The sequence below is a fragment of the Coloeus monedula genome (genome assembly GCF_965178545.1).
Source record: "Coloeus monedula genome assembly, chromosome: 29".
Classification (NCBI taxonomy): domain Eukaryota; kingdom Metazoa; phylum Chordata; class Aves; order Passeriformes; family Corvidae; genus Coloeus; species Coloeus monedula.
In genome coordinates, this window is record NC_138809.1 from 3,121,406 (window position 1) to 3,144,610 (window position 23,205).

General features: G+C 48.9%; 5 protein-coding genes across 5 annotated transcripts; 4 read left to right on the plus strand and 1 right to left on the minus strand.

The window, feature by feature from the left end:
• Positions 1 to 339: 339 nt before the first annotated feature.
• Positions 340 to 645, minus strand: LOC309583158 (feather keratin 1-like; the record flags this gene model as incomplete). Its single annotated transcript, XM_082298705.1, has 1 exon — positions 340 to 645. One exon carries the CDS (start codon positions 643 to 645, stop codon positions 340 to 342), a length of 306 nt encoding a protein of 101 aa, XP_082154831.1.
• A 1,755-nt stretch (positions 646 to 2,400) lies between these two features.
• On the plus strand, positions 2,401 to 2,706 carry LOC309583159 (feather keratin 1; the record flags this gene model as incomplete). The annotated part of the gene is made up of 1 exon (XM_082298706.1): positions 2,401 to 2,706. One exon carries the CDS (start codon positions 2,401 to 2,403, stop codon positions 2,704 to 2,706), a length of 306 nt encoding a protein of 101 aa, XP_082154832.1.
• Positions 2,707 to 7,358: 4,652 nt separating this feature from the next.
• On the plus strand, positions 7,359 to 7,709 carry LOC309583152 (feather keratin 4-like; the record flags this gene model as incomplete). Its single annotated transcript, XM_082298699.1, has 1 exon — positions 7,359 to 7,709. One exon carries the CDS (start codon positions 7,359 to 7,361, stop codon positions 7,707 to 7,709), a length of 351 nt encoding a protein of 116 aa, XP_082154825.1.
• Positions 7,710 to 16,266: 8,557 nt separating this feature from the next.
• Positions 16,267 to 16,617, plus strand: KRTAP13-1 (keratin associated protein 13-1; the record flags this gene model as incomplete). The annotated part of the gene is made up of 1 exon (XM_082298700.1): positions 16,267 to 16,617. The coding sequence occupies one exon, from the start codon at positions 16,267 to 16,269 to the stop codon at positions 16,615 to 16,617; it is 351 nt and encodes a 116-aa protein (XP_082154826.1).
• Positions 16,618 to 22,055: 5,438 nt separating this feature from the next.
• On the plus strand, positions 22,056 to 22,388 carry LOC309583154 (feather beta keratin-like; the record flags this gene model as incomplete). Its single annotated transcript, XM_082298701.1, has 1 exon — positions 22,056 to 22,388. One exon carries the CDS (start codon positions 22,056 to 22,058, stop codon positions 22,386 to 22,388), a length of 333 nt encoding a protein of 110 aa, XP_082154827.1.
• Positions 22,389 to 23,205: the final 817 nt, after the last annotated feature.

Genomic DNA, 23,205 nt, shown 5'->3' on the forward strand with positions numbered 1-23,205 from the left:
GCTGCCCCAGCAGCAGGGACAGGCAGGCAGCCCTGGGCAGCAGTGGGACACACGTCTGCCTCCCCCAGGCACGGGGACAGCGGGAGCAGCAGGACCCCGCTGCGCTGGCTTGGGGCTGAGCCCCTGGGCCACGAGAGCAGGGGACAACAGGGCCTCGGGAGGCGCAGAAGAAAGCAGGACAAGCAGAAGCCTCAGCTGGCCACGTTTCCCTCCCTCCTTGGCAGGAGGGCTCGAGGAGCCCCAAGGCCTCAGGAAACGCTGGCCAGCAGCTCCAGCCTCAGTCCAGCACCTGGCTTGGGGCTTCCTGGGGGAGGCACTCGCTGGACGTCCGGCTCGGCTCTAGCAGGGCAGGCACCTCCGGCCACAGTAGCGGCCACCAAGGCCAGAGAGCCCAGAGAGCCCAAAGCCCCCCGAGTTGATGGGGACACCGGACTCGCTCAGGATGCTGCCCACAGCAGCGGAGGTGGAGGATCCCACGGCGGTGTTCTGGGGGAAGGAGCTGAGGATGGGCCCGGGCAGGGTGACCACCACAGGCGAGGGCTGGATGACCACACGGGAGTCCTGGCACTGCCGGACGCAGGGCTCGTTGCAGCTGTTGGCCAGCGGGGTGGGGCCGCAGGGCCGGCACAGGTCGTAGCAGGACATGGCTGTGGCTGGAGGAGAGCCTGGAGAGAGGGCAGGGAAAGAACCAGGAGCGGAATGTGAGGCACAGCTGGAGATGCTGCTGGGCAGGAGGAAACACAGGCTGGGGAGAAGGGACAGCCTGGATAGGAAGATAGAAAGGACAAGGAATTGAAATCCCCTACAAACACAGACAAGGCCTTCTCCCACCTCCCTCCAGGGTGGCAAAGAGATTGGAGACGATCACCAACTGTCCCAGCAAAACATAACTGAGGCAAAGCCTCAGTGGAAGCCAGAAGAGACAGAGGAAAGAAAATAGAAGCTGAGGAAGGCACTCACCTGTTTCACAGAGCAGGAGAAGGCAGGAGAAGTGGATGAGGGATCCTGCGCTTGCTCTGCCTTTTATACTGTCCCACTCCGCCCTGGGCCCAGGGACAGCCTTTGCACATGGAATGTGTTTACCAAGCTCATCTTGCATGCAAAACATCCCAATTACAAAAATTAGTGGTTTTATTTTTGCCCTGCAACGCTGCCTTTTCCTTTCCCTGTGCAGGACGTGCCCAGTCAGCTTCCCAGCCTCCTTTCAAGTGCCAGGATTAGAGGCCTAAACATTTCCAGGGAAAATGATCTGTCAGCAGGGATGGGTGATGCAGCCAGGGCTGAGAAGTGTCCCACTGACCATCTGGTGCCAGTCCCTGGCCCTTCAGGGCATGACTTTCAGGTGCAGAGGCAGACCCATGGATGTTGGCACCATGGGACAGGACTGAGGATGGTCCCTCATCTGAAGGGATCCCTGAAGCATTAGATTGGAAAAGATCTCCCAGACCATCGCGTCCAACCTGTGCCTGATCCCCACTTTGTCACCCAGCTCAGAACACTGAGTGCCACGTCCAGCTTTTTCCTCGGACACCTCCAGGAACGGGGACTCCAGACCTTCCTGGGCAGCTCCTTCCAAGGCCAGAGCAGCAGTGCCCAGCCTGGAGAGGTGATGCCTCATTCAGGGTGAGGGATGGAGCCGACCCTTGCAGGGAGATGACCAGGCTGGAGCCTCAGGGCCCTGAGGAGTCTGGCCCCATTAGCAGGAAACACTTTAAAGTCATGCCCTGGAGGGCCAGGGTTGGAATTATTTGGGGTGTTGGACGCTCCTCAGCACTGGCTGCATCACCCATCCCTGCTGACGTGGCATTGCCCCCAGACACATTTTGGTCTCTAATCCTGGCACTTGAAAGGAGGCTGGCAGGCTGACTGGGCATGTCCTGCACAGGGAAATGAAAAAAGCAGCGTTGCAGTGTCCCCATTTCTCTAATTGGGATGTTTTGCATGCAAGATGAGCTTGGTAAACACATTCCATGTGCAGAGGGTGCCGGTGGGCCCGGGGCTGTGTGGGACGGTATAAAAGGCAGAGCAAGTGCAGGAGCTCTCATCCACTTCTCCTGCCTTCTCCTGCTTGGTGAAACAGGTGAGTAGGAAGGGTCTTTGCCTCACTCTTCTCTTTCTCTTCTGGCCTTGCTACAGCTTTTAGTGAGATTCTTGCTCTTTGATTGTTCCTGAGTCCTGGCTCCAGGTAACATCCATGGGAGGTGGGAGAAGGTCTTGGCCTTCCTTTGCTGGGAACACTTTGGGGCTGGGGCTGTTGAATTCCTCTCTTCCTTCCTATCCAGGCTGTCCCTTCTCCCCAGCCTGTGTTTCCTCCTGCCCAGCAGCATCTCCAGCTGTGCCTCACATTCCGCTCCTGGTTCTTTCCCTGCCCTCTCTCCAGGCTCTCCTCCAGCCACAGCCATGTCCTGCTACGACCTGTGCCGGCCCTGCGGCCCCACCCCGCTGGCCAACAGCTGCAACGAGCCCTGCGTCCGGCAGTGCCAGGACTCCCGTGTGGTCATCCAGCCGTCCCCCGTGGTGGTCACCCTGCCCGGGCCCATCCTCAGCTCCTTCCCCCAGAACACCGCCGTGGGATCCTCCACCTCCGCTGCTGTGGGCAGCATCCTGAGCGAGGAGGGAGTGCCCATCAACTCGGGGGGCTTTGGGCTCTCTGGGCTCTCTGGCCTTGGTGGCCGCTACTGTGGCCGGAGGTGCCTGCCCTGCTAGAGCCGAGCCGGACGTCCAGCGAGTGCCTCCCCCAGGAAGCCCCAAGCCAAGTTTCCCATGGAGCTGCTGGCCAGCGTTTCCTGAGGCCTTGGGCCCCCTCGAGCCCTCCTGGCAAGGAGGGAGGGAAGGGAGGTGCTGTCTGGACTTGTGGCCAGCCTGTCTCAGCCTTGAAAATCCTGCTTTTGAAGAGTTTCCTTGTCTCTGTGATTTTGCATTTCACCCTGACGTGGTTTAATGCTCTAATTGCCAACACTGAGTGGAGGGGTTTTACTCAGGAATTAAGGAAAGGTGGAGTCTTGCTTGCTGTCTCTCAGCTGGAACGGTTTCAGTGGCTTCTTTTCCCTTCATAAATATATATTTTCCTTTTGTTTTTGCTGAATGCTACTTGACTTTTTATCATTAAACTGATGTTGCATCTGATTTTGAGTTGCATTGTGGTTTTTCCCTCCTTTTTACCTCCCCTTGGGGCAGAATTATGTGAAAATCTGTGCAAGGATTTCGCAGAGGAAAATGTGAATCCAAAAGTCATCACAACCCACCTGATAAAGATAATTTCCTCATTGTTTATACTCTTGAGAAGCACTGAACAGGTTCACAAATATATTTCTCTTTTTAGGATTTTTTTCCCTGATTCTTTAATCCCACCTCTGTGTGTCCCTTTTTTTACCAAAAAACCCACTTTGAAACTCCTGTGTATCTGAATGTGAATATTAATATGGCAGAAGCAACACTTGCCATTGTGGCAACCAAAAGACATCTAAGAATAATAAAACTGTAAAATAAATTCTATTTGAAAATTAAATTATCCTAGAGCTGAGATATAAATATTTGAGGAGCTCAGGGCAAGGCATTCGGGTTCAGCATGGAGCCAGCCCAAATGTCCACAGAACAGGGAAAATAGGTGGGGTTCTTCTTCTCAAATGTTTCACACTTATGTTTAAAGTTTATTGAGAATGATCTACTTGCGAATTTACAAATTTGGGGGGAGCAGAGTTTAGCAAAAAGATCACATAGAATCCTAAACATCCTCATTGGAAGGGACCCTCAAGGATCATCTAATCCAGCTCCAGGTCCTGCACAGACCCATAAGAATCCCCAAATGCCCCTGGCAGCGCTGTCCAAACGCTCCTGGAGCTCTGGCAGCCCTGGGGCCGTGCCCATTCCCCGGGGAGCCTGGGCAGTGCCCCACCACCCTCTGGGGGAAGAATTTTCCACAAATATCCAGCCCCAAACTCCCTGGCAGAGCTCCAGCCATTCCCAGGCTCCTCTCCTTGGTCACCCAGGGCAGAGATCGGAGCTGCCCCTCCACTGGGTCCCCTTTTTAGTCTGTGGCTTGAGGCAGCAGAACCAAACAATGAAAGATGGCCAAGGAAAACGTCCCAGACTGAGAGGAGTCTGGGCTTGAAAAGAGGTGGGTGAGTTTTCCAAACAAATAATTGGAGGGGCTGGAAAGCCTCCACGAGCCCTGCTGGCGAGACTGGCGGGATGAGTTATTCTCCAGGATCCGGGAGGAATCGTCGAGCGCTCCCCCAGGGACATCAAAGGGTGGCTTCGTTCTGCATGGCAGGAAGGCGCCGTCCCGTGATGCAAATGGACACGGAGCTCAAGGGGTGGAGGAGTGGAATTTGGGAGAATGAAGAGTCTGGGTAAGGGGAAATAAACCCCGAAATTTTCCCCTTGCTGATCTAAAGGGAAAAAAGGGAGCCACGTCCTGGAGCCTTCCCAGCCCAGCATTGCAGGGGGTTGTGCAGGATGTTGATGTTTTTATTAAATGGAGGTGCTCATTAATATTTTGGGCAGAATTTTATACCTTTATGGGTCTTCTCCATCTCCTGGAGAGACAATTCCTGAAGAATGTGGAGATGATTTGGGAGCCACGTCCCCTTTGGATGTTCAGGTGGAGAAATGGGTGCAATAACTCCACAGAGATATTTATGAATTTATCAGGTTATTGAGGCATATTTGTTTTGCATTAATTAGTTCCCACGCATATTTTTGCAGGTGGAACCTTTTCTTGATAAAGAAATTGTCCTGCTTTTGTTTTCCAGTCTAGGTTTAGGCTGGCATTGCATGAGAAGCATCATCCACCCATTAAAAATTCTTTCATCTTCCCAATTTATGGGTACCTTTAATTTCTGGTACTTTTATACCAGCTCTAATAATGTCAACGTGAAATTACTCCAAGCACAGTCTAATAAAGAAATTTTTTTTCCAGCTCCTCAGCAATTTGTTCGCTTGTGGCTGCCTTGGGATCCAAGAGCAAATCCAAGAGGTGCCAAAACTCTTTGTGTGCCATTCCCAGCCTGACCCAGTTACAAACAATTGTCAGTTAAAATGTTCACATCTCCAAAAAAACTCTGAGGACCTTTCCAAGCCTGGAGAAGAGAAGCTTTGGGGTGACCTAATTGTGGCCTTCCAGGACCTGAAGGAGCCAACAAGAAACATGAGGAAAGAATTTCCAAAGGGCTGGAGTGACAGGACAGGGGAGAAAGGGGTAAAACTGAAAGAGGAGAAATTTAGGTTGGGTATAGGGGAGGAATTTTTCTCCATGGGGGTGGTGAGGCCCTGGCAGAGGTGATTCCATGGATTTCCCATCCCTGGAAGTGCCCAAGGCCAGGCTGGATGAGGCTTGGAGCAACCTGGGATAGGGGAAAGTGCCCCTGCCCGTGGATTGGAACACGATGAGCTTAAAGATCCCTTCCCACCCAAACCATTCCATGATTCTGATCAATATTTGTGAGCTGATACAGAAGGGCTTTATAGGTTCCCTTTCTAAAAGAACTGATAAATCAGGATTAAATGTCCCTTTGCTCTTGCAGCTGTCCCTCAGACTCTGTTACCCAAATTTAACACAATAAAACCATCTCCATTTGATGTGATAAAGTGGGAATTCGTCTCTGAGTTCCACAATTCTGGCGCTTCCTCCCTGAGTTCTGTGGGATTTCAGGGGTGGACGTGCTCTTTTGGCAGGGCCTTCCCCAACCCCAGAACTGAGATTGCTCTGACGCTCGGCTGGAGGCAGAGCCTGGTCAGTGGAGACAGGAATTTATTAAGGATTTACACTCATACCCTTAATAAAAGGACACCTTGGAATGATGAATTATGTATTATAGACATTCTTGGTATTTTTCTTTATGACTAAAGTCAAACATACACCAGAGTCTAGGTTTTGTTGTGACTGAAAGGTGGCCCTGAAATAAATTTGGTCCCTAATTCCCGAGATGAGAGAAACCTGCGGGATGGAATCTGTCTGTCAGAAGATAAGGAAATAAAAACAAGGTAAATAAGCACCGAGGAAAAGACATTTAATCAGGTGGAACATTTGACATTCAGGACATACTCGCTGGGAATTAATTCCAGCTACAAAGGCTGTCTGTGGTCCCCAGGCCATCAGGGCTGAGGTATAAAAACCAACTCGACCCAACTCCTTCCCACCACTTCTCTTCCCTCTTTCCTCTTTTGTGAGCAAGGTTAGTTCAAATCCACTTCTCTTTCTCTGTTTGCTGAGTTCTTGCCTTTTAATAATCTGGCTTTTTCCCCACAGTGTTCTGCTGGTTGCTGGATTCGTTGGGGGGAGATTTTTTCTGTTTAAGAAGTTGGGGTTTGCTGTTGGAATCATGGAATTTCAGAAGTCCTGACTTGGTTATAGAGATCCTTGAATTGGTGATAGAAATTTATTCAAACGTGGGATTTCAGACAAGTTAAGTGGTGTAGAAAATATTGGAAATAATAAAGATTAATAAATTGAATGGGTGGAACGATGGTTGGAACGATGGCACAAGGGGTTGGAACTCTAGGATCTTTAAAGGTCCCTTTCAACTCCAACTATTTATTAAAACAGAAAATCCAGGAGCTCAGTTATATTTTCAGCAGCATTTTATATCTTTGAGGGTCTTTTCCATCCTGGAATGCCAGCTGGGTCACCAAGTGCAGAAATTTTGTTCCAGAATGCAATGACATCTCCTGGAATGTTGAGAAATGGGATGAGGGATTGTGGGGATAAAGGGAAAGAAGGGGAAAACCAGAGCAGAGCTGAGCACCCACCAGACTGTGACGGGTGTAGGAATCAGAATTTTGTTTTCATTGCCGTGGTGGGACCAGACCCAGGGAGCGTGCAGGGGATTCCTGCCTTTTCTCACATCCGTGGACGAGTTGTCTGGGAAAGATTTCAAAGACCTCCTCTTCAAGGCTGCTTAATGACATTGAAATTTGTACCTCTTTGTAGGCAAAGTTGGAGCCTTGAAATGAAGTCTCCCTTTCATTTTTCCAGCTGCCCATGGAACTCTCTCCACAGGTACATTTGTGGTTGGGTTTTACTCCTAATTGCTGCTCCTACAACGCTCTGGGTGCACGGAGCTGGATCTCTCCAGACATGGAATTGAAATCCTACAATTAAATTAATGATACAGGTTTGTTTCTTTTGTTCTGCTGCCAGCTCTTCCCTGGATCAGCGTCAGCACAGAGGATGCTTCAGCCTCTGTCTCCTTGTAACATATTTAAGGGTTTGGTTTCCTTCGCAGCTCCTGGTTCAGCTCCTTAAAGGCTCCTTAGAAAGTTGTTGTCCTGATAACTGAACTGAGTAAATGTAGGTGCAACACGACTCCCACCTCGCACTCAGGTGTGGTCCTGTATTCCAGACCTCATCCCGAGCCATGTCCTGCTACGAGCGATGTCCCTCCACCTCCTGCGGCCCCACCCCGCTGGCCAACAGCTGCAACGAGCCCTGCGTCCGGCAGTGCCAGGACTCCACCGTGGTCATCCAGCCCTCGCCCGTGGTGGTCACCCTGCCCGGGCCCATCCTCAGCTCCTTCCCCCAGAACACCACCGTGGGATCCTCTGCATCCGCGGCCGTCGGGAGCGCTCTGAGTGCCGAGGGGGTCCCCATCTCCTCGGGCAGCTCCTTGGGGCTTGGGGGCTTTGGCTACCCCGGGCTGGGCAGTGGCTACAGCCGGCCCTACCGGCGCTACAACCCCTCCCGCAGCGGCTTCTACGGGCCCTGCTAAGGCGGGAGGGAAAGCGGGAGGAAAAGACCAGGAATGCTGAATCCCACCCCGTCCCTGGAGCAGGACTGAGCTCACGATTTGCAAAAGCGATGTTAGATCCCCGCAGCTCCACCTGAACGGAGTCAGTCAGCCCCTGGAATGAGGCCACTACTCCTGGTTTACTCCTTTCTGTTTCTAATCCATTTTGTAGCTCTGCTGCTCGGTGTATTTGGTACTACCTGGTATAAAAGTTTAAATTTAGGAAGTAGGTGGGGCTTGCTTCTCAGGGTGCACTGGAAGAAGAGCTCTGCCTGTGGAACACGTCCCCCTGAACCGAGCCTTTCCCCCCACACTGACCCCTGGTGCTTTGCAGGGCTTTAATCCTCTCGTTGGGATTAATAAAGCGATGCTTTTATTGTAACTCCAGTCTCCTGCTGGTTTTTTCCTTCCCCTCCTGTTTTCCTTTGAAACTTTCTCAGGGTGAAATTTATCACCGAGTAGATCATCAATAGTCTGAGGGAGTTGGGAATGTTGGGAATGTTCAGCCTGGAGTGTGGAGAGCTCAGAGCACGTGCAGGATATGATTTAGATTTGCAACAGCCACTGAAGGCACTAAACCAGTCGATTTTGAGGAAAAAATGTAGACATTCTCATGTTGGGAAGGTTTGGGTCATTCCAGTAACTCCAGTTATATAAATAATGTCTGCAGCACGTTGTCCCCAGGAGTTAAATTGCTCCCAGGAGTTAAATTGCTCATGGTTTATGTACCAGTCTGGCATCAGATGAAAAACCTCCCTCAAAGCTTCTTTCATCTCCAGGACCTGGGGTTCATTTCAATCCTTTGTTCCATCACACCCAGGACTCCGGAGTCAACACAAGGCTACAAATTTCAATTCACGCAGTAATTTGTCAACTCTTTGGTGCCTCTCCTGTCCTGGGAGCTCCGTGTTGTCGCACAGAGGTTTTAATTGAGGGTGGAGAGGGTGCAACTCCATTGCCGATCCATGAACGGGAGCTGGTGTGTCCTGGTTCCCCATCCAAAGGCTCCCAAGCTCTTGGATGAACTCCGGGTGTTAATTACGGAACTGGCAGAGTATCATTGCCAGGCTACTAATGAGGCTTTTTCCAAAATGTGATCTCCCCTCCAAGAGCAGCAGTTTCTGTGCCTGGAGGGAAGGATGAGGAGGAGGAAGCATTCCTGGCTTATCTCAGTTTTACGATGAAAGGGACACGTGAATTTTTCTTGGGAGTGATTCCTACTAGAAGGAATGAATTTTTTTAAATATCTAAAAAGATTACAGGATGTTGGATCGTAGAGATTTTGAGGAAAGGGAGGAGACAGACTCTCCTTTTAGAGAAAAACCTTTTGTAGAAAGGACTCTAATAGAAAAGAAGAGAATTTCTTTGTGGAGAGTTAAAGGGTTTTAGAAGACATGAAGATTTGGGCTTATTTTTTTCTAAAGATAAATTATAGAAAGGTTTAACAAAATAATTAAAGTTTCTGAAGGCGTTTACCTTGAATTAGGTGAAGTCCTTTGAGTGCTCCTGACTCACACACTTCGATTGAAGTCCTTACCCAGGGGATGTGGGCGCTGAGATCTCGCGTCCCTTGAACCTGGGGAGCCAAAACTTTGCATATTTGAGCCATTAGCGAGAAGTGCTGGGAACTTTGAAGTCCTTTGTTCCTCTGAAGGCCGAGCCCAGTCTTTGTACAAAGCCTCTTCGTTTGGAGTTAATTCCTATCTTTTGCTGAGTGCTCCCGATCCCAGCTTTTTGCATCCTTTCCGTGCAGGATTTTCCAGCAGGGACAAATCAAGCCATGATAAATGGGATGAAGAGCCGGGTGCAGATTCTCCTGACGCTGTCGTTTGGTTCAGACACAATACAGCCTCTAAACCCCAAAATTTGAATTAATCTCAAACATCCACCTTCACATTTAATTTGTTGTGAAAATTGCCTGCACATCCTGGCGACTTCCCGGGATTTCGGGCAGGAGTGGTGGTGACTCAGGCATGGAAATGATATTAAAATTCGTGTTTGGGTAAAGAAATGCATGTTTGTGGGTGCTTGGATTGGCTGAGTCCATAAAAAGTGGGAGAGCTGTGGCTTGGCCCAAGCAATTTCAGAACGTGTTTTGTTGCTCAGCAATTCTGGGTTTCATTTTCTTCCAGCTTTGCAGTCCTCAGGGAAAAGTGCTGCTCCTCTCAGCCGTGTGTTTGTGTGGGAAGTGGGAAATTTGGGAATATCCACTCTGCATCTTGTGGTAAAGCTTGGAACGAAACGCTGAGGCTCCACCTCAGAAAAAGAAAGGGATTATTCACCTAAAGGAGTGAAGTCTTGAATGAGGGCTAAACATCACAACACGCCCCTGAAGCAGTGTCTTAATGACTAAAACCAACCCTAAAACGTCCGCTGGCCTCAGGACTCGACTTAATTAATGCTGCCCTTCACCCGAGTCGCCACAGCCTCCCAAGCAATTAATTGGGAGCACAGGAATGAAGATGAAAGCTTCGGAATGGGAATGTAATAAGGGGAGCAGGAAAAGGGAGCAATCCCAAGGGGAGATTTCGAAACAAACAACAACAGGAGCCGATCAGTTTGGGGGGGATTTTTGCATGCAAAAGGATGGATCATTAAGGAATTCCATGCATAGGAGATGGCTCGGGATCACGGTATAAAAGCCTATAGGACAGAAGCCTTTTCCATCCACTTCTCCTGCCTCATTCACCCCGGGAACAGGTGAGTCTGAACCTCCCTGGTGCCTTTTTAAATGCTAAAGTGCCACTTTGATGGCTGCTTTTATTGTATTTTTTTGCTGTTGGGTGTTCTTAGTCCTTTATAAATATTTCTAGGTTGGTTTTTGTTGTTTTTTTTTTTTTTTTTTTTTTTTTTTACCTCGAAGGGAAATCAGAAAGGTTTCTTTCTACCAAAAAAAAAAGGCTTTATTTACCCGTGAAGCAGAGGGTGACAGGACAGGACTTGGAGGGTGCTGGGAATGTTGTCTCTCCAAACAAGCAGCTTTATCCTGCAGCAACATCTGCTCCAGGAACTCAAACCCACCTGGATTTCCAGGCTGGTGATGGATTTAAAAGTCCAGTTTTATGGCAATCAGCAGCTGCTCTGAATAGAAATACTAAATAAATGCTCCAAGCATCCTTTTCCAGCCTCCAAACACTCCAGTTCCTGGGAGGCCAGGGTGTCACCAGCCCCTTTTCCAGCTGGGGTGGCTCAAAACTGACCCTGGAGGAAGCTGGCAGCAGGAAAACCTGGATCAGCATCCTTCCTGCCTCTTAATTTGGAGGGATATAAACAATCCTTTCCCAAAAGAGGAGGATTTGGGTCAGGTTTAAGGTTCCTGGGACCCTGCAAGCGCTCAAGAGTCTGCAGGGAGGCAGGGAATGTTTAATCACTGCTCCTGGAGGCAGTAAAAAAGGGCAAAAATGAGTTTAATGCCTTGTCCAGGGGGAAACAAAGCCCAAATCCTGGGAAAGGATGCTCAGGGGGAGCAGAGGGAAGGAGAATACTGGCAATAATCCACATCCAGCCCCAAATCAAGGCTTTTCATGGCTAGCAGGGGATGGTGGGGGGTTTGACCTGATGAGTGACGACCTCTCCCCCCACCTTCTGTGTGTGCTTGGCTCTCTCTCACCCTCCTGGATGAATTCTAGAAATTTGCTCCAGCTTTGAAATCGGGTTTGATTTCTTCCCTGCATTCCAGACCTCCTTCCATCCCAAGAAATGTCCTCCTACGATTTGTGTTGTCCCACCTCCTGCGGCCCCACCCCGCTGGCCAACAGCTGCAACGAGCCCTGCGTCCGGCAGTGCCAGGACTCCACCTACGTGATCCAACCCCCACCCGTGGTGGTCACCCTGCCCGGGCCCATCCTCAGCTCCTTCCCCCAGAACACCGCCGTGGGATCCTCGGCATCCGCGGCCATCGGGAGCACCCTCAGCTCCGAGGGGGTCCCCATCAACTCGGGGAGTTCCTCAGGATTTGGGGGATTTGGGGGATTTGGGTACAGCCGGCCCTCCCGCCGCTACAGCTCGCGCTTTGGGGAGCCGTGCTAAGGGAAAAGTGGGATAAAGCAGCCCGGAATGCTGGAGCATGACCCGATGCAGGACTGAGCTTCTGCTCCAGATGTGATGGGAGATGGCCACAGCTCCGCCTGAGCTGTGGGAGCTCCTCAATCCAGGCCTTTGCTTGTCTTATTCTTTGATATTTCATATTTCTGATGAAGTATTTTTATTTCCTGTCGCTTTGTTTTCTCAGTCCACAGCAGCTCCGAGAGAAGAATCCCAGGATGAAAAGCCATAAGAGTCCTTGTTGAATCCTAGAAATATTTACTTACACTTTTTACTTTTTTATTCTGCTGTTTTGCTCTCATTAAAGTCCCAAAGTTGCATCACACTCCAAGTCTCCTGCTGTTTATTGGAAAAACTTGGAAAACTTTTAGCAAAAAGCTCATTTTCCGCAAAATTTTCTTATTGTTCCTCTGTTTTATACAGTGAAAGGGGGCAGCAGAGGTTGCAGGAATTCAGCCTAGAGAAGAGAAGCTTTGGGGTGGCCTAATTGTGACCTTCCAGGACCTGAGGGTCCTGGAAAAAACATGGAGAGGGAGGGCAAGGGCAGGGAGTGACAGGACAAGGGGGGATGGGTTTGGAATGACAGGGAGGGCATTTAGATGGGATATTGGGGAGGAATTCTTCCCTGTGAGGGTGGTGAGGCCCTGGCACAGGTGATTCCATGGATTCCCCATCCCTGGAAGTGCCCAAGGCCAGGTTGGACAGGTCTTGGAGCAAACTGGGATAGTGGAAGGTGTCCCTGCCCATGGTCCAGATGATCTTTAATGTCCCTTCCATGATTCCATGATCTCCAGAGTTCAAGGACAGGCTGAATTTTCACCTGAAATCCTTCCTCATTTTCCCGGGATGGAAAAGTGTTCCAGGAATCTGTCAGTCCTGGCTTTGCAGCTCCAAACAAGCCGGCCACAATCTTTTCCTTCCGGAATGAGTGAAGGAAAGAAACGGAAAGTCAGGGACCTGGGATGTGATTGCAGCAAAAGGCAGGTGAGGGGTAAACCATGGAAAAGAAAAATGCCTTGTGCACAGGGTTTATCCCGAATATTCCTGGCAAATCCTGGCTCCGAGTGGACGGATTAGAATCCCACATCCACCAGCCTTGGTGGCACCAAACGTTGTTCTGCAAGGAAGGTGGAGCTGACACCCAGGGCAGCGCTAATTGCACTCATCCAATTTGAAACATAATTAAAATCTGCATTTGAAAGCTCACGCAAACAGGTCTGAAAAAGAAACAAAACCCTCCCGTTCTGGGTGTGTTGTTTTGCCGAGCTTCTGGTGAGTAAATAATTTCTCCCCTCGAGTGTGAATTAATTTTTGGGGTTGTTTTCTGCTGTTCCCAGCAGAATTCCAGCCGGGAATTCCACACGACCCCAGCTCCTTGCAGGAATCCTCTGCAGATCCATCCAGGAGTGAGTGACATTTATTTCTGGACAAAACCAGAAGTCGTAACAGAAATTGTATATTTGCCACAGGAAGATGCCGAAGCAAACCTCGAGCCTGAATGATTTTAACATAGTTCGTGACAGAATTTGAATAAAATTAACAACTAAATGAGCTCCAGTCAGGTGTGAACCTGGAGGATTTCAGATCTCCCTGTGCCTTCAGGGGGGCTGTTTGAGGAGGGGTGAAATCCCAGGCTCTGCCTACCCCGAAAACCATCTCGGATCACACGTCCACAGCTTCATCTGCCTGGGTTGGGTGACAAATTCCAGCCAGGAACAAGGGGTGCCTTCGATAAACCCAAAATTCCAGACGGACATGGCCAGAGGGGCTGAGTGAAACGCCTTAAACCACAGGAACATCTTGAGGTTTGAACAATTCCCCATTCAGGGGGATCTGGGCAGGTTGGAGAGGTGGGACTGGGCCAACCCCAAGGGCAAAGTCCCAAAGCCAGGTGAGGGCAATCCCAGGAACCCAGAGAGGGGATTCTCTCCCTTGGCTCTGCTCTGCTCTGAGGACATCGACCCGGAATTGTGTCCAGTTCTGGAATCTGGCCAGATTATTGTGGGAACCTCAAATGGCTCCAGAAGGTCCACATGAGCTCAGTCCAGAATTAGGGTTGAGACAAAAGCAAAACCCAGCAGAGAAGGGAACTCGGGAGTTGCAAGGATTTTACAGAGGCTCCAAGCCTTTGAGGAACTAATTCTTCATAACGAGCTAATTAATTACAATTCAAAATGAATTGCAGATGCCACTCTTGCCAGGGAAATTCCCTCTGCTTCTCTGTGGATTTTGGGGTCACTCTGTCCCTGGAGACTTTACCCAGGGATGACTGTGAGTAACCTCCCAATTCCGTTTTGATTAAAAATCTCTTTTTTCAGACGTTCAGTCACTCACAGGTGTCTCAGGAGGATGTTCTCACATTATGCAAGAAGTCTTAATTATAATCTGAATATTTAGGTCTGGCCTTGATGGCAAAAATCTGTGAACTCTTAATTCACTCACTTTAATGCATCTCAAAATCAGGCCATTAAGTCATTCTGAGTGTACAATCAAATAAAGGCTGGAGTTAGAACAATATTTATTGCAATTATTTACCAGAAAGGCTCCAAACAGCTCTGAAAATGTTGCCAGATATATTTTTAAATTCTCAGACGGATTTTAAATGTGTTTTGTGTTATCAAGCAAATCTCGCACGAAGGAAGAATTTTAAAAATTGAGGAAAATAAAATAATGAAAATAAACTGTGGATGGTGTTATGCAAATTAATTCCTCAGCTAACTCCTTGAGAGGAAATAATTTCTGAAAACAGCTGCTAATTCCTTACAACATGGAGAAATACTGAAGAATGCACAACCAAAAACAGCCAAGGAAATATTTTTGAGAATCCCCTTGAAATAGGAGATGGCTCAAACCAAACCTTGAACTTTTCTTCTTGATTTAAAAGAAAGCAGCTGTAATTCCAGCAGATAGAAACAATGCCATCAATTTCACAGCCCAATCACTGCCCTGCACCCCCAAATCTTCAGAACATATGATTAAATAAGATACAAGAATTCAGATCTAGGTCAGGCATCTGAAATGTGCCAGGGACGGGACATTTGCATGGTGGCACTTGAATAAAGCTGCTGATAAACTTTGAAGTTCTCGGGAAGCTCTGCCCAAGCCAAACAAGTTTCTGTTCCCAGGGGATCCCCACAAAGCCAGCCCTAATTTAGGGGTGATTTACATGTCTCAGGAGTGGATGTGCAAGGAGAGCAAGAACCTCGGAGGTAATGCCTGGATCCAGGATTGCTCATGGATTTGGGGTTGGAAAAGAGCTCCAGGATCAATCCCAACCTGTGATTGATCCCCCCCTGGTCACCCTCGATGTCTCCTCGTTCCTGGGGCACCTCCAGGGATGGTGACTCCAAACCTCCCTAGACAGTCCCTTCCAAGGCCTGTCCGCCCTTTCCATGGAAAAATTCCTTCTTCCTTCCCTAGAGAGCCTCTCCATGCCTGGAGGTGTCCAAGGAATGACTCTATGTTGGGCTGGTGACAAGGCTGGGATTGGGAACAGCTTGGACTCAATGATCCTGGAGCTCTTTTCCAACCTCAGGGATCCTGGGATTCTGTGAAAAGCAGCTCAGACCTCCAAATACTCATGGCTTGCCTTCCAAAATCTGCAATTCTCCATTAATTCCCCCAGGATTTACCTTGCAGAGGAGTGCACAAGGGACTGCATTATGCAAATGAGGCTTAATCTCCTGTAATGACACCAAGCAGATCCCAAAGGGGTTTGAAGGCTGAATAAATCCTGCTGAATTAATCACTGTAGTGTTCCCAGGAATGAACCTGACCCAGAATATTTTAAGATGAAAGCAGCTTGTGGTCAGATAGACAAACCACAAGATAAGGAAGTGAGGCAGTAAAAAACACAAATACTGAGGCAAAAAAACCTGTAATCAGTCGTGGCCCATAAATCACGTCTGGCACAAAGAGTGGCCCAAGTTGTTGGGCAACTCAAAACTCAGTATAAAAACCCGACCAACTCCAGGCTGTCCCAGCCATTTCTCTTCCCTCCTTTGCCATCGTGAATAAGGTGAGTTTGAACCTATTTATTCTCTTTATATAGCCAGCTTTTGCCTTGATTTTGTAGTTTTCCCTCCCTCCTGTTGCGGCAGTTTTTTCTCAGAGGGAAGAAGGGGTTTTATTCCAAAGAGGGGGTTTTCTGTTGGTGGCGAGTTGTAAAAATCATTAATTAGCTGTGCTGGCCATTTAGGGTTATTTGTTCAGTTTTGGGATCCAAGCAAGTTTTAAGGTTGTGCAGCTGCACTTAAATATCAGCAGTGAATTCTTGGGCCTGTTCAGAGTCCTGTGACTGCGTCCCACCACAGCCCAAGCGGAGAATTCACCTGAGGCCAGAACACGAAGAGCATTGAAAATTCAGTTTCCTTCTCAATTTTCTCCTTGATCAACTCCTAAACATATCCTTGGGAAGCTGCTCTTTTCCTGATAAATGTGGGTGTAACACAGTACAGAATATTCCTGTATTCCAGAATTCCCTCCGGCCACAGCCATGTCCTGCTACGACCTCTGTGCCCCAACCTCCTGCGGCCCCACCCCGCTGGCCAACAGCTGCAACGAGCCCTGCGTCCGGCAGTGCCAGGACTCCACCGTGGTCATCCAACCCTCGCCTGTGGTGGTCACCCTGCCCGGGCCCATCCTCAGCTCCTTCCCCCAGAACACCACCGTGGGATCCTCTGCATCCGCGGCCGTCGGGAGCGCTCTGAGTGCCGGGGGGGTCCCCATCTCCTCGGGCAGCTCCTTGGGGCTTGGGGGCTTTGGCTACCCCGGGCTGGGCAGTGGCTACAGCCGGCCTTACCGGCGCTACAACCCCTCCCGCAGCGGCTTCTACGGGCCCTGCTAAGGCGGGAGGGAAAGCGGGAGGAAAAGACCAGGAATGCTGAATCCCACCCCGTCCCTGGAGCAGGACTGAGCTCACGGCTGTGGTTTTTGGATGCCGCATGAGACACCCCCAGGCTGGAGTTTAAGGAGCTGTGGGAGTTTGGCATCTCCCCAAACCAGGCCTTTGCTTGTTTTTTGTTGTGCTTTACTTCATATTTCTGATCAAATGTCTTTTCCTGCTTTTTTGTTTGTTTGTTTTTGTATTTGATAATAGGCAAAATATTAATTGTTAGCAATTGTTCTGCATGGCTGGATTAGCACAGGTCATTCATCAATGAAGAAGGAAGATTTCCGCTTGCTGAGTGTGCCACTGCGAGAGGGATGAGTGGGTTCTGTCCTTACTGGACCATGGAAATGTGTTCCTGACTTTCACATTGCTTCCTTCCCTTCCTCCACCCATTAAATTGGTGCTGCATCACACCCCGAGTCTGCCTGACCTTCTTTGCTCTCCCAGCCCCTTTTCCAGTGCCTTTGGAAGTCCCCACTTCCAGAAAACACGACGCAAATAATTAATTCCAACTTCAAAGGAGAATGAGTCTGAGTCCAGTGGTGGAAAATGTTTAAAATCAAGCCTGAGACCCATTACCAAAGGTAGAAAGGGACGACCTTCACCTGCAAGGGGTGTCTCCTGCTGGGACATAAACAGGGAATATTTAAAGATGTGATACTTGGGAGCTCAGCTGAGATGCCTCAAGAAAAAAGTGGAGGGAGAGGCAGCAAATGGGGCAGCCCTTTGGGCACAGCCTGGAGCTGTTTGGGTGCAGCATCTCCAGGCAGCTGAGCTCAGCCCCTGGCGAGTCTGGGAGGGGACGCAGAGAAGGACGGGAAGTACTCCTGCAGGGGAATGAGCCTTTGGAATTTGCTGGGTTGGGAAACAAGTCTGGGACAGGAGATGGGAAACAAGTCTGGGATAAAGAGATGAAAGGAGTAAAATTTAAAGAATTTTTAGTTCTAACCATTTCTTAGGGTGTTTTCTTAAGCGGTTGTGTCTGGCAGAGCTGAGCTTTATCAGGCACTGCTTTACTCCTCCTGGACTGTCTGTGCTGGGATCAAGGTGCTGTTTAGACACCAGAGCTTTGCTCCCTGAAGGAAGAAGGTTTGGAAAGCTTCCCCTGAAGGCTCTGGATGACTCAGTCTCCTGTCAGCCCATAAAACTCCTGATATCTCTGAAAAGTCTTGCTTGTAGTCTTTGTCTGCCTGTCCAGACTGAGGCTGAACTGTAATTAAAGATGTTGATGAGGTTGTACTGACTGCAGTCATTAGTGGAACGAAATTAAAGGAGGTAAACAAAAGAATTATTAATTTTAAGGAAGAGGTTTCCTTAATAAACAACAAAAGACAGTGGAAAGTTGGCAGTTTGATGTTCTATTACAGGAGGAGCTTGGTCTGGATTAAATGCTTAATTTAATATTTTTTGCCATCTCAGCCGAAGCTGTTCCCTGACCAAAGGTGATGAATTCCAAAAAGTCAATGGCTCCAAAGGGTTGTGACTGAGGCACTGCTGAGAAGGTGCCTTGGACATGTTAAGGTGGATATTCCTCATGACAATATTAATTTCCTTTACCCTTTCAATTCCCTTCTCATTAATTGAACCAAACTCCTTCCCAGATTGCAAAAAAACTCCCCTCAAATTTGGGGTGTTTCCTCCAAGCATTCGGAAATCACATCACGAGCATCTGATATGCAGCAAGCTTTACAAAACAAAATAAAAGACAATCCCCAAGCGTCACTTCCCCCCTTCATTCCTGTCACAAACGTTGTTTTTGGGTTAAAATGTGGTGCGGCAACAAGTAAAGCACAATTCTGAGGAAAAAAGGGAAATGTGGCTGGGTTTGCAGTCAATTAGAAAGTGATATATTCAGTGCTGCAGAAAATGAGTGGGATTTTTGTGTTAGACAGAATGTTTTTCACAGGGAAGAATTTTCTCTGAAGAGCTGGAACAACTTGGTCCCACAGAAATAAAAATAAACCCACGAGATGTTTTCGCAGTCCCCTGAAATATTTGCTGTCAGTGAAAATCCATTTCAACACCGAATTCTGAAAAGCTGAAGCCAGAGCTGCAGCATCTCCTGGGTTTACAGGGAGTAGGGAAGAGGCAGGAAGGCTCTGGAGAGCTTTTATGGCTTTCTGGGGCTGCCTGGAGGATCTGAGCCATTCCTGCACCTTTATTAAGCAGTCCCTGCAGGAATTGTTGGTTTGCTTTGCATTTGGCTGGGTTCCCAGCAGGGAAATTGGTTTATGTTTATTAGGGGTTTATCCTGGCCACGGATGAAACCCACGATCCACGAGGCCGCTTTCATCTCCTCCGTTTGCATCCATTAAATATTCCCGACTCCATCATGCCAACTCCACCTTCCAAAGTGGGGATGAGTCAAAATCCGATTTGTTTAGGAATTGGCTCTTCTCTCTGGCATTTTGGGCACACACCTGGGAGCAGCCCCTGCCGCGGCAGCGAGAGTTTTAATTGGAGTCCTGAGTGTGCAATTTCAGCCTTGATAAGCACCCAGGAGATTTTGGATCGCTGCTTCTTGTAATATTCCAATGAGCAACATCCTGAAGCTTTCGGCTCCAGGGAGGGGAGGATGGAGCCAGCCAGACAAGTGGGACTTAGGAAGTAGAATTGGGGCTCTTTTTATCTTCTCTGTGGTTTTTGATGAGTTGGCTTTCAAACTACACTCTTAGAGTCAATAGTTAGTTATTGTTATAAAGGAATGTCAGAGAATCAGGGAATGGTTTGGGTGGGAAGGGGCCTTAAAAATCATCTAAACCACAGGCAGGGACAACTTCCACTCTCCCAGGGTGCTCCAAGCCCCGTCCAACCTGGCCTTGGACATTTCCAGAGATGGGGCAGCCACAGCTGCTCTGGGCAACCAATTCTTTACCATTTCTGTGTGCAGTGAGAACACTGGGAAAGTCTGGTCAAGCTTAAAGGCCAGGAGAGTTTCCATCCATCGTGTCACTGGTGGGGGTCATCCCGAACTGGGGACATCTAGTGACTCATGGCTGAAATTGTGCAAATTCTGATTTGTATTTCAAGGGCAAGCTCAAGAAGAGCTGGAGCTGGTGAGGAAGTTCGTGACATCCATCAGGAACCTTGGCCACCCATTTGAACCCCTGGTCATGTTCAAAGAGTCCATCCCTGTCCATTTGCTGCTCACTCCCCATTTGCATGTCTGAGTGGTCGAGGGAAATGTTTTGGGAACTTGGAACACTTTTGTTCTTCAAAAGTCTCCAACCAGGGTTTCTTTCCCAGGAGATGTTGGGGAAGATACTCCCAGCTCAGGACTGATTTGCCTGTCTCTGCCTGGGAGATTAAACATGAGGAGGGACTGGAATGCTCAGCCCTGCCCTTCAGTCTGCTCCTGCATTGTCTGCAATAACTTTTTAATCTGGAAATTGCCTTTGAAAAGGAACTGGAATTGCTGCACACTGAGGTGCTCTTTGAGACGTGCAAAGTGAAAGCCAGGATTGGCTTTCAAAGAGGAAAAAAAGGAACAAGAACATTACAAACGTCTCTAAGTAACTGCTATTAATTTGGGGAACAATTTTGCATAATGGTGCAAGGCCTAGCAGGGGAAAGTAATAATTTAGTGGCAGATGTAAAAGGGTTTGGTGTCTTTGATGACCCCAAAGATGAGCTTGGGCAAGGCTTTGAGTGCCTCTGAGCAGCCTCAAATTCCCAGCCGTCCTCCATTTGACCTCAATTGTTGTCCTGGAGTTTGATGGAGGGAGAAAACCCAACCTGGAGACTCCTGAGATGAAGGACTTGGACACTCAGTTCCCAAATTGTGTCTCAGATTCCATCAAAGTGGAGTGCTTTGATATTAAAGGAATAGATCAGGCTGCTGATCCTCTTTCATCCTCTCTGCTGAGTCAAGAAAATAAAATCTATTCCCTCAAATAATCCATTTCCCAATACCTTTGAGAGTGGTGGAGTTTGATCAGCTCTAAATGCTTTCAGTAATAAAGTTATTTCCTTTATTTCCTCTGTTTGAGAGGAATTGGGCAAAATTCTGAGGCAGAAACAGAAATTTTCTGCCCTTTTCAGAGCAAGATGTGCCAAAAACTTATGCCCTCCATGCAGAGGCAAAGGGATTTCACAGGGAAGTTCACTGCATCTTTCCTGATGGTTTTATTCATCTGTGTCATGGTTCCTTAGGATGCAAAATAATTTCCTGAGTAACCCAGATGATTCAGCTTCTGACTGGGAATTAACCAGTCTTGTAAGATTTGAGGATAAAAGAAACCTCTCCAGAGGAATGCATACATTACAGGGAGGAAATGAAATCCAGGCAAGAAACACAAACAGAGGGGAAAAGTAAATCCCCTGCCGGGGGTATTTTGCATATGAGGAATCGTTAGCAATTGCCTGGTAATGGGCTACAAGCACAATTTGTGTCTCAGGTCCTCGGGCTCTCTGGGCTGGTATAAAACCAGCCCGGTCAGAGGAGCTAAAATCACTCCTGTTTTATTCTCCTTGGAGAAAAGGGTAAGTCTTGATCTGTTTCCTACTTTTCCATGTCCTGCATTGTTGTTGGTCTTGTATTTTCTTTTTCTACTGTTTGTCTGTAGCAGTGCAAGGTTTGTGCCCTTTAAAATTGTGGGGGAGGCCTCGAAGCAGCTTTTTCTCCAGGGAGGGACATTCTGTGAAGGGGTGGAGGTTGTTCGTGCTCTGACCCCGGATTCGGCCTCGTTTGGCATTTGCGTCACCCAAATCTTTTGGTTCCAAGGGGTTCCAACCTCTGCCTGGCCATTGCTCAGCATCTGGGAGTGGATGTGGGGAATCCCTGCAGAGGTTTCGGCTCTCAGAATGGAATCACAAAACATTTGGGGTTGGAAGGGACCTCTGGAGATCTCCCAGTCCATCCCCCGGGTCAGCCGGAGCAGGTGACCCAGGAAAGACTCCAAGTGGGTTTGGAACGACTCCGGAGAGGGAGACTCCAGGGCAGGAGGGTCTGAGTGTCTCCAGAGGGAAATTCCCTGAACTCCCTTGCTCAGAGCAACCTGTGCTGGGGCCTCACCTCTCTCATGGTGAAATTTCTGCTCCTCACTTTTACTTGCTGAGGAATTGTTTATTTTTCCCTCTCTTTTGGGGCAAAGCTTTCCCCTGCTTTTCTGACAGCCTGGTCCTCACTTCCCCACTTATTTCAGAGCTGCAGGAGGAGTGTGGTGGGAAAGGAGCTCTCAGAGCTGCTCAGGAGGAGGTGGAGCTGCCCTTTGTAGTGTGGAGAGGTTTGGGCTTTACTGAAATCTCCTTTCAAGCCAAGACCAACCCTTTACTCCATTCTCCACGTAGTCCTTTGTGCTCTCCATCACCGTAGCAGCTTAATTACGTGACTAATTACAAGCTGTTCCTTGTATTCCCTTCTTCCCTGTGTTCCAGACTCGCACCCCACAGCCATGTCCTGCTACGACCTCTGTGCCCCAACCTCCTGCGGCCCCACCCCGCTGGCCAACAGCTGCAATGAGCCCTGCGTCCGGCAGTGCCAGGACTCCACCTACGTGATCCAGCCCTCACCTGTGGTGGTCACCCTGCCCGGGCCCATCCTCAGCTCCTTCCCCCAGAACACCACCGTGGGATCCTCGGCGTCCGCGGCTGTCGGGGATGCTCTGAGTGCCGGGGGGGTCCCCATCTCCTCGGGCAGCTCCTCAGGGCTCGGAAGCGTGGGATATTCTGGTCTGGGGGGCCTTTATGGGAGGTCCTACCGGCGCACCAACCGCTGTGGGCCCTGAGGAAGCCTTGGGACAGCCGGGAAGGAACAACCAGGAGACGGAAAGCGCGATCCGGATGCAGGACTGAGCCCGTGCCCACTCGCTTGCTGACCCCCCGCAGCTTTGCCCTGAGCTCATGGGGCTGCAGGAGCTTGGCATTTCTGATTCGATGCCTTTCTGTGGTATCAGGGAGGTGAAAAATGTCACTCGATTGTTGCTGGGTGTCCAGCTGTAAAGCACTGCCTTGAAATGGGTGATTAATTTTAATCCATATTCAACCCTTCTGCTTTCTTACGCTGTACATTTTTTTTTAAATTCCACTTCTTGCTCATTAAATAGATGGTGCATCACAATTTGTGGTTTGCAATGTTCCTTCTCGCTCTTCCTCTTTGGAGCCTTCTCTGGGAGAAATTTGCCTGTGCAAAAATTGTGAGTACCAGGCAGATCTGCATTTAAGTTAGACCACGCTAATTACTGAGGACTTAAATATTCACAGATAAATATAAGCAATGAATAATATCCTTTTTTTTTTGGTAGGGAATATTTTCCCTTTGTCTCATTTCTGGAAGAACAATTTGAAATAATCACCCCTGGCTAACAACAAAGGGAGGGAAAGAGGTGGGAAAGCTAAAGCTGCTTTACAGACAAAGCAGGGAGGAATTTGCTCCCAATATCCCATCTAAACATCCTCTCCATTAATTTGAACCCATTTCCCCTTGTCCTGTCACTCCAGGGCTTTGGAAACAGTTTCTTCCCACATTTCTGGTGGGCTCCTTCAGACACTGGAAGGTGAAATTAGGTCACCCCAAGTCTTCTCCTCTTCAGGTTGAACAAACCC